Raw genomic sequence first — 15,902 nt, forward strand, 5'->3', positions numbered from 1 at the left:
GGGAGTATCCGATTTATTTTTATTATTTGAAAATATAAATAGGCCGCGGCTCTGGCTCAGGCGCGGTGCGCGCTTAGCCAGCGCGAAGGGTACACGACGGTGGGTGAGTGCGGCGAGGTGAGGCGAAAGGGAATGGCGAGAGGCGCCCGGGACACTCAGCGCGCGCATAGCGTACGCGGCGTCGGCCTTGGCGTCGCTGGCCTCCGACGAGCGGGACTTGACGAACAGCGGCGAGCCGGCCGAGTCCAGGAACTGCAGGACGTGGCCCGCGGCGCCTGACCACGCCGGGGCGGCTAGCGCCTGTGCAGACACCGCCCTCGACACCTTGACCCGGCCGTCGATCCCCGCGGCGGCGAGGGCCGAGCGGAGGTTGAGCATCGCCGGGACCAGGAAGTAGGCTTTCCTGGGGCAGTTCGTCAGCACGTCGTCGCCCACCAGGACGTGGTGATCCTGGCCGCTGGGAGGAAGCGCGCGAGGTGGGTGATGAACCAGAGGTCGGTTTCCTCGTGGAACTTGGCGATGTGCTCCGGCTGCACATTGGGGATGGTGAGCATGAGCTCTGCATCGCTGCCTGCTTGGCATCGCAGCAGCTCAGGGTCCGCTCTGCACATGCAAGCATGCCTCTGCTTAGACTCAAGGGCTGTGTTTAGTTCCTTTGGAAAAACACTGTAGCACTGGAAAACACTGTAGCACGATGTATCGCTTTTCGCTTGTTTGTGGTAAATATTGTCATATCATGATCTAACTAGGCTCAAAAGATTCGTCTCGCAACGTACATCAAAACTATGCAATTATTTTTTTTATTTACCTACATTTAGTACTTCATGCATGTGTCATTTGCTATATTTAATGTTTCGATGTGATGGAAAGTTTGGAAAATTAGGAGTTTGGGGTATCTAAACACACCCAAAGGCATTTTGGTCTTTTCATGTTGCCTAGCCCCACACATCTCACGGTGGAAGCTAACAGAAGTCACTAGAGTGTTAAATAGGCAACAAAATTTTGACTTAGAGACATATAGATAAGATGTGAAGTTTGGATGTCAAATATGCAAATCTCATTTTTTCTAGTGTCAAATAGGCAAATTCCCCCTTGAACAGAGATAGACGCCTGTTATGCGTTGAGCTTATCAGCACTAGTTTGTTCAATCGGCCTAACAATTTTTTTTAATTTTATGGTTTTGAAACCTGTACGACAGCGTTATAATCATGGTAACTCTTATGTTTGTCGGTTAGCAGAATAAAGAAGGTAACTGCAAAACTTATCCTACTTTGATCTCTAGCAGCATTACTACTTTTTCAAGTTCACATGTTTGTCCTTTTGACGTGCAGGATGTTTATCCTGGAGATAAAGAAAATCTCTAGGATCAGCCGCTCAAGCGACGCAAGTGATCCCGAGTCGTCGGCCGATAAAGCAACCCAAAGGAAAAAGGCCATTGTAGTGGGGAACCAAACACCAATCAAATTTCTCGAATATGGACAGCATACCTCCAACTTGTGATGGAGAAAAAGCTGCCGCTATCATCGCCGCAGCCTTCATCGACATCACCATTGAGGAAATTGGACTTCGCATTTGCAACACCAAAACGAAGGACACTAACCCTAACCTAGCAAGCCCTAAGGTAATAGAATAGGTAACATACATCAGCAGCCAACTCCGTGGCCCCTCTCTATCTCCGGCGCTAGAACAGCTGCCGGAGGCGAGGCGGTGCCAGCGGGATCGATGCTAAGAAGCAAATCGCCTCCTCTTCGTCCCAATGTACTGTTGCTAGAGGATAAGGACGAGAGGAATGAGAGGACCCGTCAGTTATATTTTTTTAGATTACACAATACAACTCATACACTTAGACGCATACTCACCCCAATAACACAGCGTGCGCAAATCTCTTAGATTGAGACGATAAATTTTTGAGATTGACGAAACCACCACAGGCGCGACAGCTCGCTGTCAACAAAAAAAAATCGTCTATTACTGAAAGTAAACGCTGTTAAAATCCTAAAATATTGATGGCGCTCCATCGAACTAAGACCAAGGACGTGGGATGAAAATCGTAAAGCTAGACATCCTAGCCCACCACAGAATGGGCCAAGAGCAACAATCCAGAACAAGTATCGGCCCACAAGATAACACGGTGGATTGCTCTAAAAAAAGATAGGAAAAAATTTAAATTACTCCCCTAAACTATAGTCAAAGTCTGAATAACCCCTAAACTATTATTTAATTCATTTTAGTAATATAAACTATTAATTTATCATTAAATATTCTAACATATCAAAATAATATTTAAAAAAATAGGAGTTTTGAGTTTAAATTTTACAGCATAATAGTACGCACCATAACACGTGTTAGAAAAAATAGATCATAATTTTTTAATATTATTTTGATATGTTAGAATATTTAATGATAAATTAATCATTGGCGTACAAAATTATATGAAAACTAATGGAAAAAATTATAAAACTTTTTCTAAATATGCATTATGATGTCCACTACTACTTTGCAAAAATTAAAATTAAAATTTAATTTGTGTATGGAGAAACAAAAAAGATAAATTGTATTAGGGGATAAAATAAACTAAATAGTATAGTTTAGGGGGTAAATTGAATCAAGTTATAGTTTAGGGGATTATCCGGACTTTGGTTATAGTTGAGGTGAGTTATTTAGACTTTTTCCAAAAAGATAATACGGTGGACAACACAACACAACAATCGCATACTACCTTTTGGTTCATTTTCATTGCGTCCTAAAAAAACAGTCCATCTTCATGGGCCCGTGTCACATGTGCGCAAAAGATGGAGACACGGCGGCCGGCTTCCACGCTTCTTCCTCTCTCTCTCTCTCTGCGCAGCTGCATAGTGGAACGATTTGTTTATCAGTCACTGGTTAAAGCCCCTCTGAGCAGCATGCTCTTTTTTTTTGCATAAAATGAGCAGCATGCTCCATAACCTAAATCTAGTAGCAACACAGGACATGTACTTACACAGTATAGCTACAGTACATGCGCGCGCATGTTCATCGCAAGAATTGGGTCTGGTTTAGTTGAGGAGTGTAAAGTTTTTGAAATAGAATCTTTTCATATTTGAAGTATTAAATATAGACTAATCACAAAATTAATTACAGAAGTCGTCAGTAAACAACGAGATGAATTTAATGAGCCTAATTAATCCATCATTAGTACATAATTACTGCAACAATTATTGTAGCAATTTAGTATCTAATCATAGCCTAATTAGGCTCATTAGATTCATCTCGTAATTTACATTCAAACTATGCAATTAGTTGTTTATTTCATCTAGATTTAATATTTCATACATGTAAGATTCCCGTTCAATGTGATAAATTTGGAATTTTGAATTTTGCAACTAAACAAGACCTATGCTCAGGCGGCAATCTTGTCAGCATCATGCTACGGGGATAGGTCTACTTCACGCTGTCAAACTACTATAAAATCAACTTTTAATTATAAACTTTGGTAACAGAGATCATCAACTATTGAAACTAGCAAGTTTGGCTCTTAAACTGGTTGCAAAGGTGATTTTTTTATAAAAACATTAAAAAAAGTTAAACTAAAATTTCATAAGCTATTTATTTTAAATCAGAAAAATTTGAAACGGGTACAAAATTATTTTTCTAAAATTGTAACATAGTATCTATTATTGATCTATTTAAATCCTATTTTTCTAAAATAATAAGCATAACTACAAGCAAATAAATACTAGGAACATAAAAAAGAATTTGAATAACCGAGAAGTAGAGTCCCTGTAGATAGGTTATATTTTTAGAAAAATTTTGATACTAGTTTTATATTTTTTTGATTTACATGCATTAGTTTTGATTTTTTAGATCTAATTAGAACTTTTTTATTTTTTAAAATAAATAAAACTATATTTCTTTTTTTATCTTTGAAACCACATAGTGGTCAAACTTATCCGGTTTCAACAGTTGTATGGTCTTCATTATCCGATTTTGTAGTTAAAAACTGAAAATTGAACTTTTGTAATAGTTTGAGGGTTTAAAATGAATTTTTATTTGATCTTTTTGCCCTAGTAGTAATAGCCTAACAAACACCGAGGTCCTCTGCAGTAGCTGCAAGGCCTAGTGACCGAGTCCCTCTGCACTAACTGCAGAGAACCCGTTCCCCTAATAGCCCCCACGTGAGCGCACGTGATTGAATTCGCAGGGCTTGATCATCATCATGCATGTGGTCCGCAACATACGCATGCGATGAGCGATGAGCCAAGTATGATATCCAACCAGTACAATCATATTTCTAGTGTTACCATTTTCTTTCAAAAAAAAGGAATCTTTAGTGTTTTCTAATCACAAAATAAGTAAGAACAGTAATCCTTGCTCCCTCCTCCCCCTCCAAACCAGCTATTTTTCTTTCTTGGAAGATACCTCCAAGCCAGCTATTGCCTATCAGCATCTGCGACCGGGTCATGTCACGATCCCCGTCTAACGCCTGAAAGGAGGGCAGGGGTTGCAAGCCGCACAAACCTCGGAGGCGCGCAGGCCTCACCGACCACTCGCCTCTCGCCGTCGGGGACCCGGCTTCCAAGTTCCACCATTCCCTTCCTCTCCGCCTCTCCTGGCTCGAGAGCAGAGATGGACCCGGCTTCCACCGTTCCTTCCTCTCCGATGTGTCAATATATGTGTGTCTGTTCAAAAAGAAAAATGTGTGTTTGGCCTTGTTTAGTTGGGTCCATAAATTTTTTGAAATGAAATCTTTTCATATTTGAAGTATTAAATATAGATTAATCATAAAACTAATTACAGAACTAGTCTGTAAACTACGAGACGAATTTACTAAGGCTAGTTAATCCGTCACCAGCACATGGTTACTGTAGCAATTACTGTAGCATTTTAGTACCTAATCAAGGTCTGATTAGGTTTATTAGATTTGTCTCGTAATTTACGAGCAAACTATGCAATTAGTTTTTTATTTGATTTAGATTTAATAGTCCATGCCATGCATTTTAGATTCTCATTCAATGTAATAGTTTTGGAATTTTGAAGTTTGCAACTTAACAAGGCCTATGTGATCCTCCGTTGATTACCATGGTTCGTCGTCGTATGCCCATTTAACCCATCGGTGCATCGTTCTCGGGGGCCATAATAAAGGTGGTTGCACGTAGTTATAGTCTAGAGCGGATCTTAATGGGGGGCTAGGAGGATCAAGCCCCTACCTTCCCCTAAGATCAATGAATACTCTTTCAAAAAAAAAAGATCAATGAATACTCCCCTAAGCCCCCTTCCCCTCTATTTTTGGGATCAAAGAATGAAAAAGAAGAGAGGAAGAAGAAGAGAAGGGGAGAAAAAAATAAGAGAAGGGAGATGAGGCCCCTCTTATTTGGTTGATGGATTCGTCACTGATTATAGCGTCGCGTAGCGCGCCTGCCGCGCTGGCTGGTATATCAGTATATGCACTTGTGAGAGCGGAGTACTAACTCCCTCCGTCCTAAATTATAATAAAGAGGAATTCTAAAATATTCAGACAGCATCAATTATTTTAGTGAAACGATGGCTTTGCTCTCCGCTGATCATGTGCTCTCTCTTTATCGGCACGCGCGGGTCGGTGGCACTTGTTGATTTTGCGAATTGATATTGCAATGCTTGGCAGCCTACATATCCATTTATTTTGGGACGAACTTGTTTATTTTGGAGGGAGGAAGTCTCTCCTAACACCAATGAATAGGTGGTGATGGGAGTTCCCGAAGAAGCCACATATTGTTTATACGGACGTACTAAGGGAGTAGTAGGAGTTGCGTCAAATAATCGCGTGCCGCATGGTTTCTTTAAACACGTCACACTAACTGACCGACCAAGACCGGCAACCACAAACAACGAGCCAACACCTGTAGGAGACTTCTTTTCCAAAAAAAAAAAAGAGCACCTGTAGGAGACCTGAGTCTTCTAGTCTCTCCGGCGGTCTCGCCCTCCTGCTTTCGGTGGAGTGCGGAGGAAATTCAGCGAGGACCACGACGACGACAGGAGACCCCCTACATTACTCCATGAGAGGGGCCGCGTCGTCCTCTGTGGCTGGGACGGCGGCGGCGGAAGGGAAAGGCAACCGTCACGCCACGCAACGCCACGCGCGCTCGAGCTGAGGCCTGGCCTGGCTTGGGTCCACGCCACGCGCGCCGGCCAGCCGGGCCCGGTCGGTCAGGGCGTTCCTTCCGCACGAGCGCGCGCCACGTCTCGCCGCGGACACCAGACGCGCGCGCGCAGCAGGCAGGACCGCGCGGCTTGAGCCTTGAGGTGGCAGCACGCGCGCCGGCTCCCAGCCCTCCCCGGACGCCGGATGATGCCGGCGTGCCGCCTAATCTCTTTCGGACTGGCGCCTCGTCGTCGTTGTCCCCGCGCGCGGAGAGCTAGCTGAGCACAGCAGCTCGCGGTCGCCGGCGGCCGGGTCTACGCTTCGCTTCGGTCGGTCGGTCCTCCTGCCCGCTCGTCCCTCGGATCGGTCCGGCGCGTTCGCACGGCGCCCCCCCGCCGCACGGCTAACGCACGAGGTGCCTGCTTGACTCGACAGGTCCCGGACTGCTTCCATTATTCAGTTCCTCCATGGGCACAAGACGCGAGAACACCTCACAAACACAATCGGTACACACGATACTTGCTTGTCAGTTGTCACTAAAGGTGGCAAGCAGGCTGACAACGACGCAGGCGTACGACCTTTGGAAGAAACGACGCAGGCGTACCTCTCCAATAAGGACTGGATTGGCCGACGATGCTCGTGTCCGGTCTGGCTTTTTGGGAGCGCAACGGAAGTTAGCGATTGATGTTGCCCCTGTGACGTGACGAAGGAGACCCATGTGAAAAACGCCCCCCTCCCCCATCCCAAGGATGCATTTTTCAGAAGATTTTTTCCTCATATTTTTTAATATTTGAGATTCGTACAAACAACCATAATTCTTGATCCATCCAAACCCTAACTCTCTCCCGAGCTTCTCTCTTGGTCTCTCCGAGCCGCCATCACCGCCGGCCGCCTCGCCACGCGCCCACGCCCGCGCTACCAGCCGCTGCCGCCGATGCCTGCAGCTGCCACCTACCACTACCTGCGGCGGACAGCCGCCGCGATGTGCCGCCGCTCGCCGAAGAAGAAGCTTGCTCGATCGCCATTCAACATTTAGAATTTAATATTTAATGCTTCCAAATTCAACATTTTATTTGTACAATTTCAATATTTTTATTATCAAATGTTGAACCGATTCAATAAAATGTTGAATTAATCATATCAAAGTTGTTGAACATAATTGCAGAAATTTATATTATATAATTGGGTCAAATGGGCTTTAAAAATGTATGGCTTATCTATCCTTCACATGCCTAGAAGCCCTCACAACACAACACAACAATCGCATACTACATTGGTTCATTTTCATTCCGTCCTAACAAAACAGTTCATCTTTATGGGCCCGTGTCACACGTGCACACAAAAAAAGATGACGCGGCGGCTGCATAATGGAGCGATTTGTTTATCAGACACCGGTTAAAGCCCCTATGAGTAGCATGCCCCATGATCTAAATCTAGTAGCAACACAGGGCAGACTGCAGAGGACTTGCAGCGTAGCTACAAACTACAGTACATGTGTGCACATGTGCATCGTAGCGCAAGAATTGATGCCCATGCGACAGCCTTGTCAGCATCATGTTACCGGGGTTATTCCAATTTACACCATCAAAATAAAAGTTAGATTTTTCAACTTTCAATTATAAAATCGGATAACAGAGACCATCCAGCTATCGAAACTGGCAAGTTTGATCCTCAGGATGGTTTGAAAGGTGGTTTTTTATTTTATAAAAAATAAAAATATTCAAAGTTAAACTAAAAATTCATAAGTAATTCATTCTAAATCAGAAGAATGAAAAACTAGTACCTTTTTTTCTAAAAATATAACATATCTATTGCCACTCTACTCCTTGGTTATTCGAATCTATTTTTTATGTTCCTAGTGTTTATTTGTTTGTAGTTATACTTACTATTTTTGAATAAATAGGATCTAAATATATCACTAATAAGGATGTTACATTTTTAGAAAAAGTTTTGGTACCTGTTTCATATTTTTTTTATTTCAAATGAACTAATTTTAATTTTTTTAAAAAAATATAAAACCATTTTTGAAACCACCCTAATGGCCAAACTTGTTCGGTTTCAACGGTTAGATGACCCTGGTTATTCAGTTTTGTAGTTGAAGACTGAAAATTAGACTTTATAATAGGTCGAAAGTATAAATTAGACATTCCTCCTTATATTTTTACCCTAGTAATAGCCTACTAGCCCCCCCCCCCCCCACCCCAACACCCCACGTGCACGATTCACGGGCTTCGTCATCGTCATGCAAAAATAATGTGCAAAACACGGCTGCGATTCCGCCATCCATTTTGGCATGCATGTGTTCGGCAACCTACGCATGCGATGAGTGATCAGCCAAGTATGATGCCCAACCAGCACAATCATATTTCTATTGTTATCAGTTTCTTTCAAAAGGAGGAGAATCTTTAGTGTTATCTAATCACAAAAAATAAGTAAGAACAATAATCCTTGTCCTTTTTTTAAGAATTCTTTTACGGTGGTTGGAAGGTACCTAAATTAATTGCTCTTGAGAACTTTAATCCGCCAAGGGTACTATGTTTATTTGTCCACACCCAAAACCCCACCCCCACCACAAAGCGCACGCACATTCCCGTGCCGCCCGTGCGTCCTCCGTGCCATAACCCCCGCTCGTCTCCCTCTCGGTCGCCCTCGCCCTCGCAATCGCCCGCGACGACGGGATCCACGCCCTCGCCGTCGGACTCCCCATCCGCGCGCCGCCAGAGGACGTCGTCGTCGGTAGCCTGCCTATCCGCAAGGCTGCCTCGCTCGCCCTCGCCGTCGCCGTCGCCAACTGGATCCACGCCCTCGCTGTCTACCTCCCCATGCGCGCTGCCAGAGGATGTCGTTGTCAGTAGCCTGCCTATCCGCAAGGCTGCCTCGCTCGCCCTCGCCCTTGCCGTCGCCCTCGCCGACTGGATCCACGCCCTCGCCGTCGACCTCCCCATCCGCGCGCCGCCAGAGAACGTCACTGTCGATGCCTGTCCGCAGGGCTGCCTCCCCGCCGTCGCCCTCGCTCCCTTGTTGTCGACAGCCCTACACAAAGGATGTTGCCCCACTTCACCGTGGGTAGGGTTGCCCTAGTCGGCGCAGCCGTGCTCCGCCGCCACCGCCTCCGTGCCGGTTTTGTTCCTGCTTCCCCAATGGATCAAATTACGACCTCGTCGCCCCTTGCAGCCGCCGGCACCAGATTCATCCATCGCGCGGCAGCCGTGTTTTGTCATCTAGGCACAGGTATGGTTGGACTTCGCCTTCTTCTCATTAGTTTTTTCTTGTTACATTAGTGTTCATCACATGATAACATAGTACTGGATGATTGGTGCGAATTGTTATGTGAACCGCATTCTCAAGCGACCAAAGGTGTGCATTTTTATCTAATTGGTATAACGCTATTGTAGTCATGAACAATTCGACTTGTTGCAAGCTTTTGGTATAAGTTTTCTGTTAGTCCCTGATCTTTTGATGTAATGAGTTCACAGCTCACAGCACTAACATGACCCTGAGCTCATACGAGTAGCATCAATTCAAAGCATATTAGTGCATGTGACTTCGACCTGCATGTGTTTGACCGGTGATCAGAGGTGACTACCACCGGACCATTATTCTTGAGCTTGGCACTAAAGCTGATTGGTTTGTTGTTTCCACGCACGTGTCTGACTGGTGTACACAAGTCAGATGCACCGGTCAAACATTTTGTATCCGGTGTACTGAATCACGTGTTGCTATTTAACTGCACTCACCAGTTAGACCGTTGTCATCAGCGGACATGTTTCCATTCCCTCGGCCGATTTCCTATTGTCTCCCCTCACATATTCGACCGGTGATCACCATTCCATATTACCAGTCAATATTTTAGTCGACTAATCAACAAAAGGTGTGAATTTGTTATGTTGATATTTAATTGGTCTAACGCTGTTGATGGATGCAGGAGGGAATGGCGGATCTTGAGTCTTTCCTGGAGTACAGTCAAATTGTTAGCCGGTTGTTTGCTAGTGAAGATGAAGGATTTCAGTTTTATAATGCATACGGTCTAAAGAAAGGATTTAGTGTGAGGAGGAGCTATGTTGAGTGGGACGCTGGCCACAATGAGATGACCCTTCGGAAGTTTGTTTGCAGTCGTGAAGGTTTCCGTGAAGAGAAGCACATGAATATGGAGAATAAGCAGTGGAGGCCGCGAGGTATAACTCGTGTTGGATGCCGTGCAAAATTTGTGATTGCACGACAAAGGAACACGGGGCAGTGGTATGTGAAGGATTTCATCGATGAACATAACCATCCTCTGGCGCCAGAAGATCTTAGTTGTCTGCTGTGTTCGCACCGAAGAATCAGTGATGAGCAGAAAGCTGATATTCTCGAGATGGAGATTAGTGGGATCCGTAAATACCAAATTTTTGAAATTCAAGAAATGCAGTATGGTGGGTATGATAAAGTTGGATACACACAAAGGGCTTGTATAATTTCTACCATCGCCATAAGCAGGGGGCAATTGCTGCTGGTGATGCTCAAACGGTCATCAGACACCTTAGGGAACGAGAATGCAGAGACGCTGATTTCTTTTTCAGGAGCTTCATTGATGATCAAGGACATCTGCTGGGTCTGTTTTGGTGTGATACTCAGTGTCTGCTTGATTATGCAGCATTTGGTGATGTCATTGTATTTGATAGCACCTACAAAACAAATCGGTACAACCTGACCCTTGTTCCTTTTGTTGGGGTGAATCATCATAAACGTACTGTTGTTTTTGGTTGTGGAATAATTTCTCATGAGAATACAAACTCATTTGAGTGGCTGCTGAGAACATTTTCTGACGCTAATATTCAGAAGCATCCTATTTCAGTGATCACTGATGGAGACCTTGCTATGCAGAGAGAAATAAGGATAGTGTCGCGGAATACATCGTATAGGCTCTGCGGATGGCATATTGAGCAGAACCTTGTGCGTAATATTCACGATGACAAAGTGAAGGAAACGTTCAGGGTCTTTATGTATGACTGTTGCTCCATAGAAGAGATTGAGAGGAAATGGCGGGCATTCCTCGCAGAGAATGAGGTTTCAAAGGAATCTTGGTTTTATCAGATGTATGAGGTGAGGAGAATCTGGTATGCTGCGTATCATGCGGACAAGTGCTATTTAGGATTGAGGAGCAACCAATGGAGTGAGAGCATCAACGCTAGGCTTCAGATGCAACTGGATGGTAAAATGACACTGTTAGAAATGGTTGAACACTATGAGACCTGCCTTTCTAGGGTGCGCAGAAATAAGGCGGATGATGACATTAAAGCCTTGCAATCTGAGCCATTCACAGCTCCAGATGCTTCAATTCTTGAGATAGATGCGAAAAAAGGTTCACACCTAATGTTTTTGTGTTGGTGCAGTTTAGCATTAAAGCAACCAGCAAGTGTCATCTGATTGAGATCCTAGATGGCGATGATATAGAAGAGTACATTGTTGGCAGGAAGGACAAAGGAGACATCATGATCTATGTGAAATGTGAATTTACTGTAGAGGGCAATCTGAAGGGAGTTTCTTGCTCTTGTCGTAAGTTGCAATCCGTTGGAACCCCCTGCTCACGCATATTCTTTGTATTCGTCCATCGGGGAGAACACAAGCTACCAGACTGCTGTGTTTTGGAAAGGTGGACAATGGGGGCCACGAGTGCTTTTCCACCAATAAGGAAGAGCACCATGTATGAGTATTCCACAACCCTTCTGAGGTACCGTGACCTACGCAATATCAGTCGGGCTGCATCCTTCTCAGCATCTCGTTCAACTGAAGGATATGAGCGGCTCAAAGGCGCCCTTCTTCAGGAAGCAGGTATGATCCTGCCAAATGTAGGAGCGAATGAAGGCAAGATATATGGACCGGTGCTGCCACAAGCCCCGGAGGCTGATTGTGAAGACATCAGAGATGTATTGGATCCCTTGCATGTGCCTGGCAGAGGGGCTCCCAAGAAAAAGCTAAAGTCAACTTCCAGTAAATCTGTTACTAAATGCAGCCTTTGTAAGCGCGAGGGTCACAATCGGCGTACATGCTTCATGAGAGCAGAGGTATTCCTCAGTTCAACAATATAATGCTACATGGTGATGCCTGAAGATGTTATGACTAAATGCTAGCTATGACTAATGTTCCTCTTAATTTGTAGGAAACAAAGCTCCCTGAAGATGTGCTAGATGACTGATTTGTAGGTAAGGCGGTGCAGCAGCACTGTACATTTCTCATCATATAATTTTTCCTTTTCTTCGCTGTGAAAGTCCTCTTTACGATGGGTAAATGATCATTTCTTTTCCTGCTTGTACAGAACAAGGATGTCGGTCTACATCTTCTTCGTGCGCGACTTGTGATCAAGAGTTGGTTTGATGGTACCTATGGAGATTAGTGGAGCTGGGTTTCATTGTACTATACTCAGTTTACCATGGGTGTATCTGTGGCAGAACCGCCTAAATTATCCCGGCTCAAGTGCGTAAACCATCACCATAAAGGCAACATTAGCTTAAACGCACTTCAAACGGAACAATTTTTGGTCTGTCGGGTAACGTCCCGATACAACCACCGATTCTCGGATCGAACAAGCATACCCCGCACGAAGGCGAGTTCAGAGATATTACAACCACAATTTTACAACTCAGGCATATTAAAGATTACAAACCAGTTCAAAAGATTATTACAAAACCAACTTAAGTAAAACAGTTATACAAATCATAAGGGTAAGTTCAGAGTTTAGACAGCGGAAGGTAAAACACGACGGCTACAACACGTCGCAAAATGGTACCAAGCCAGCCCAAGCAAAGTATCACTCGTCATAGTTATTGCCGGCCGAAGACGTATCCCACTCTACGAACCAGCCAGGAGGCAACGAGCAAGGATAGGTCAAGCTAGCGATCTGATCCTCAAAACTCATACCTGAAAAAGGGTTTCAACAGCAAGGCTGAGTATTCTAATACTCAGCAAGACTTAACCGTCAACGGGTATAAGTAGCCCAATATAGCTAGACTATGCAAGGTTTGTGAGGCTCTGGTTTTCCTTTTTGCTAAAAAGCAATAAAGAGTAGATCCTTATTTTCAAGTTTTAGCTTTCAAGATTCTAGTAGATTAACCATTCTATGTAAGCAACTACTATCCAATCATGGTAGAAAACTAAGCAAACATCAAGATTGATAAATAATATTGTTGCTCTTATTACTCTGTGTGGCAAAGGGATCAAGCAGTCTCATTTCATCGTGAGAGGCGGACGATTCTGAATCGAAATTCAACCATGCAAGGCAAACCTAACACACACGTTTGGAACACCGTCGGGTCGTTTCCAAACAACCGTTGACCTTTCTTTCCGGCTTGTGGATAGGAACACTCTCCCCGACTACAGGGCTCCAAGGTCCACCCGTGCCCGGTCCACCCTTGTCCCTCGAAGTCGTAGTGTTGCACAACATAAAAATAAAACCTATCTCTAAGAGAGAGTGTCAGGTATATCCACTCCCCGGTCCAATCGGCTACTAGGCTTGCCGCGTACCATATTTACGGCATGTGGCTAGTACTTTCAAAAACTTAACCACCGCTACCACACACCGCGACCTTAGCAAGTTCATCAACACAGACGGGGTCTCACATAAGGTTATGATATCGAACACAACCCCGTCCGTCGTCCTTATATTGACAACAGAAAGTAAACAAGCAATTCCTATAAACCTCGCGAGTGACAGGCAATCACTCGACTTTTACCGGTCCTATAAGCTTAGCAAGTAGTCGAACTCAGGTCTAGTGTTCAGTACATGGGTTCCTAGGATCATGCATCTAGGGTTTCAATTCAACTCCTAAGAACTGTAAATGCATAAACAAATAATAACAGTAAATGATAATAATTTGAAATATAGGTTATGTCCGGGGCTTGCCTTCTCGGTAGTTGCTAACTATTTCAGCTCTAGGCTCTTCCGAACTTTGGTTCGGGGCTTCAGTTAGTTCAGCTGCATTCACCTGGACTTCTGGATCACCTCTGTCAGACTTCGGGATCAGCTCGTACGTTCCGTCCGATAAGGCAGTCGTGTCTATATGTAATGCAAGAACAACATTATAAACATACATGGGCAATCGTTTATAGAGTAGTTAAATAACAAATTTAACTACACAAGGCATCATGATCAACAGCACAAGCAAGTTATACTAACTTCATAAAATGAGTGGTGGTTCATTCCTATAGCATTTAACTCAAGGTTTGCTAATTAAATAAACAACTCAGATCACAAATAGCAATAAATTTAGCAACAATTACCCTAAACATAAAATGAACAGACTAAGCTACCCTGCAAAAATCATGCCAAGACATGTAGCCAATTAATCACAACAATTCTTTCATTCAAATAACACCTAGATCAAGCTTGAATTATACAGGTCAAACTAGAGCAAAGTAGAAGCTCAAAATTTAACAGGAGGTTGACACAGAAAAGTACTAGCTACTGTGAAATTTTCATGATTTTATCTACAGAGAATTAATTATGAGAAATAAACAAAACAGAACAACAGATTATCAAGATTCATTTTTAGCTCCTGTTCTAGCCATGAACTGAGGCTCAAACTTCCTGGACAAGCTACGATAATCAAGAAGAACATGCAGAAATATTTCCATGATTTATTATGAACAGAAACTATTTACCATAATTAAAGCCTACTAAACAAGGATTAAATCAAATAAAAAGCTACACCAAAGAACTGATCATGAAATTTTTATAGCGAATCAAGTGTTACAAGAGTGAACTACCATAAAAGTTTCACTGCAAGACAAGCTTTTAATCATCAGTAAAGAAAAAGGCAAAACAATTAGTCTTTAATTACCTAGTGACACAAAACCATTTATACAGCAAAAACTTTCAACAAACAATCATAATATTTTGATTCTACTGCAAAGATCTTTGTACAAGGACTCCAAAACATCAAGATTTGCCTTTTTCTGAATTTCCTATGATTTTCTATGGAATTTCAAAGTTCACTGCAAAAATTACAAAGGAGTCCCTGCTGGCACTATTCATATGAGTCTTGGGCTATGCATAAAACCCCCCGGGTTGTCTTGAATTTGAACCCGAGGTCCTTGGCCGCAGGGGAAGGACAGGGGCGGCTCGGCCGGCCTAAATCCGGCAAGGGGGCTCACCGGAGTTTGGGGGAAAGTGGTGGAGAAGCACCACGGCGTCAAGAGGAACCCGTAGGTGGCTTTGGTTGGAGCAGGGATGGCCGGTGGTGGCTCGTCGGCGTGACAGTGGCGGCGGCGGAGGGGTGGCTCAGCGGTGGCGGCGCTCCGGCGACGGATTGGCGGGGAGAAAGGGCTGGGGAGCTAGAGCGGCTCCTGGCGCACCAGAAGGTGCCCGAAGTTGGGGTAGGGGTAGCCCGTAGCGGGCTGTCCGCGGCGGCCAGGGCACACCGGCGGCGAGTTGTGGCCGGGGGCGGTGGTCCGGTGAGGGAGAGTGGAAGGGGTGGGGCCGAGGAGACTCAGGGGACCAAGGGGGTTCGATTCAAGGGTCTAACTGGGGAAGTGGAGGTTCGAGGTGGGCGCTCCACGGGGGCCGACGAGCGGCGGCGCAAATGGAGGGAAGGGGCGGCGAGATGCTGAAGCAAGGTTCTGCTGAGCGATTCGTTAGGCCGAGAGTGGAAGGAGTAGCAAGGAAAAGGGCTCGGGGATGAGCTCGGCCGAGGAAAGGCGAAATTGGGGACGGCGACGTGCTCCCGTGGGCGGCCGGCGAGGTGGCAGCCGCGCGAAGCTTCGGGGCGGCGTGGCGAAGGGAGGGGAGGTCCAGCGCGAAGGAAGAGGGCGTCGAGGAGCTTCTATGCGA

General features: G+C 44.8%; 1 protein-coding gene across 1 annotated transcript; it reads left to right on the forward strand.

The window, feature by feature from the left end:
• The first annotated feature begins 10,028 nt into the window (after positions 1–10,028).
• LOC120640106 (protein FAR1-RELATED SEQUENCE 5-like) lies at positions 10,029–12,272 on the forward strand. The gene is made up of 5 exons (XM_039915988.1): positions 10,029–10,509; positions 10,731–11,179; positions 11,470–11,632; positions 11,832–11,908; positions 12,237–12,272. Exons 1-5 carry the CDS (start codon positions 10,029–10,031, stop codon positions 12,270–12,272), a joined length of 1,206 nt encoding a protein of 401 aa, XP_039771922.1.
• Positions 12,273–15,902: the final 3,630 nt, after the last annotated feature.

This window comes from Panicum virgatum, chromosome 7K (assembly GCF_016808335.1).
Source record: "Panicum virgatum strain AP13 chromosome 7K, P.virgatum_v5, whole genome shotgun sequence".
NCBI lineage: Eukaryota > Viridiplantae > Streptophyta > Magnoliopsida > Poales > Poaceae > Panicum > Panicum virgatum.

Excerpts from the sequence above, each read along its gene's own strand:
- LOC120640106 (XM_039915988.1), top strand. The coding sequence starts at position 10,029 with ATGGCGGATCTTGAGTCTTTCCTGGAGTACAGTCAAATTGTTAGCCGG. Across the intron at positions 11,180-11,469 it reads GGTTTTATCAGATGTATGAG|TTTAGCATTAAAGCAACCAG; the intron begins GTGAGGAGAATC and ends GTGTTGGTGCAG. Across the intron at positions 11,909-12,236 it reads CGCCCTTCTTCAGGAAGCAG|GAAACAAAGCTCCCTGAAGA; the intron begins GTATGATCCTGC and ends CTTAATTTGTAG.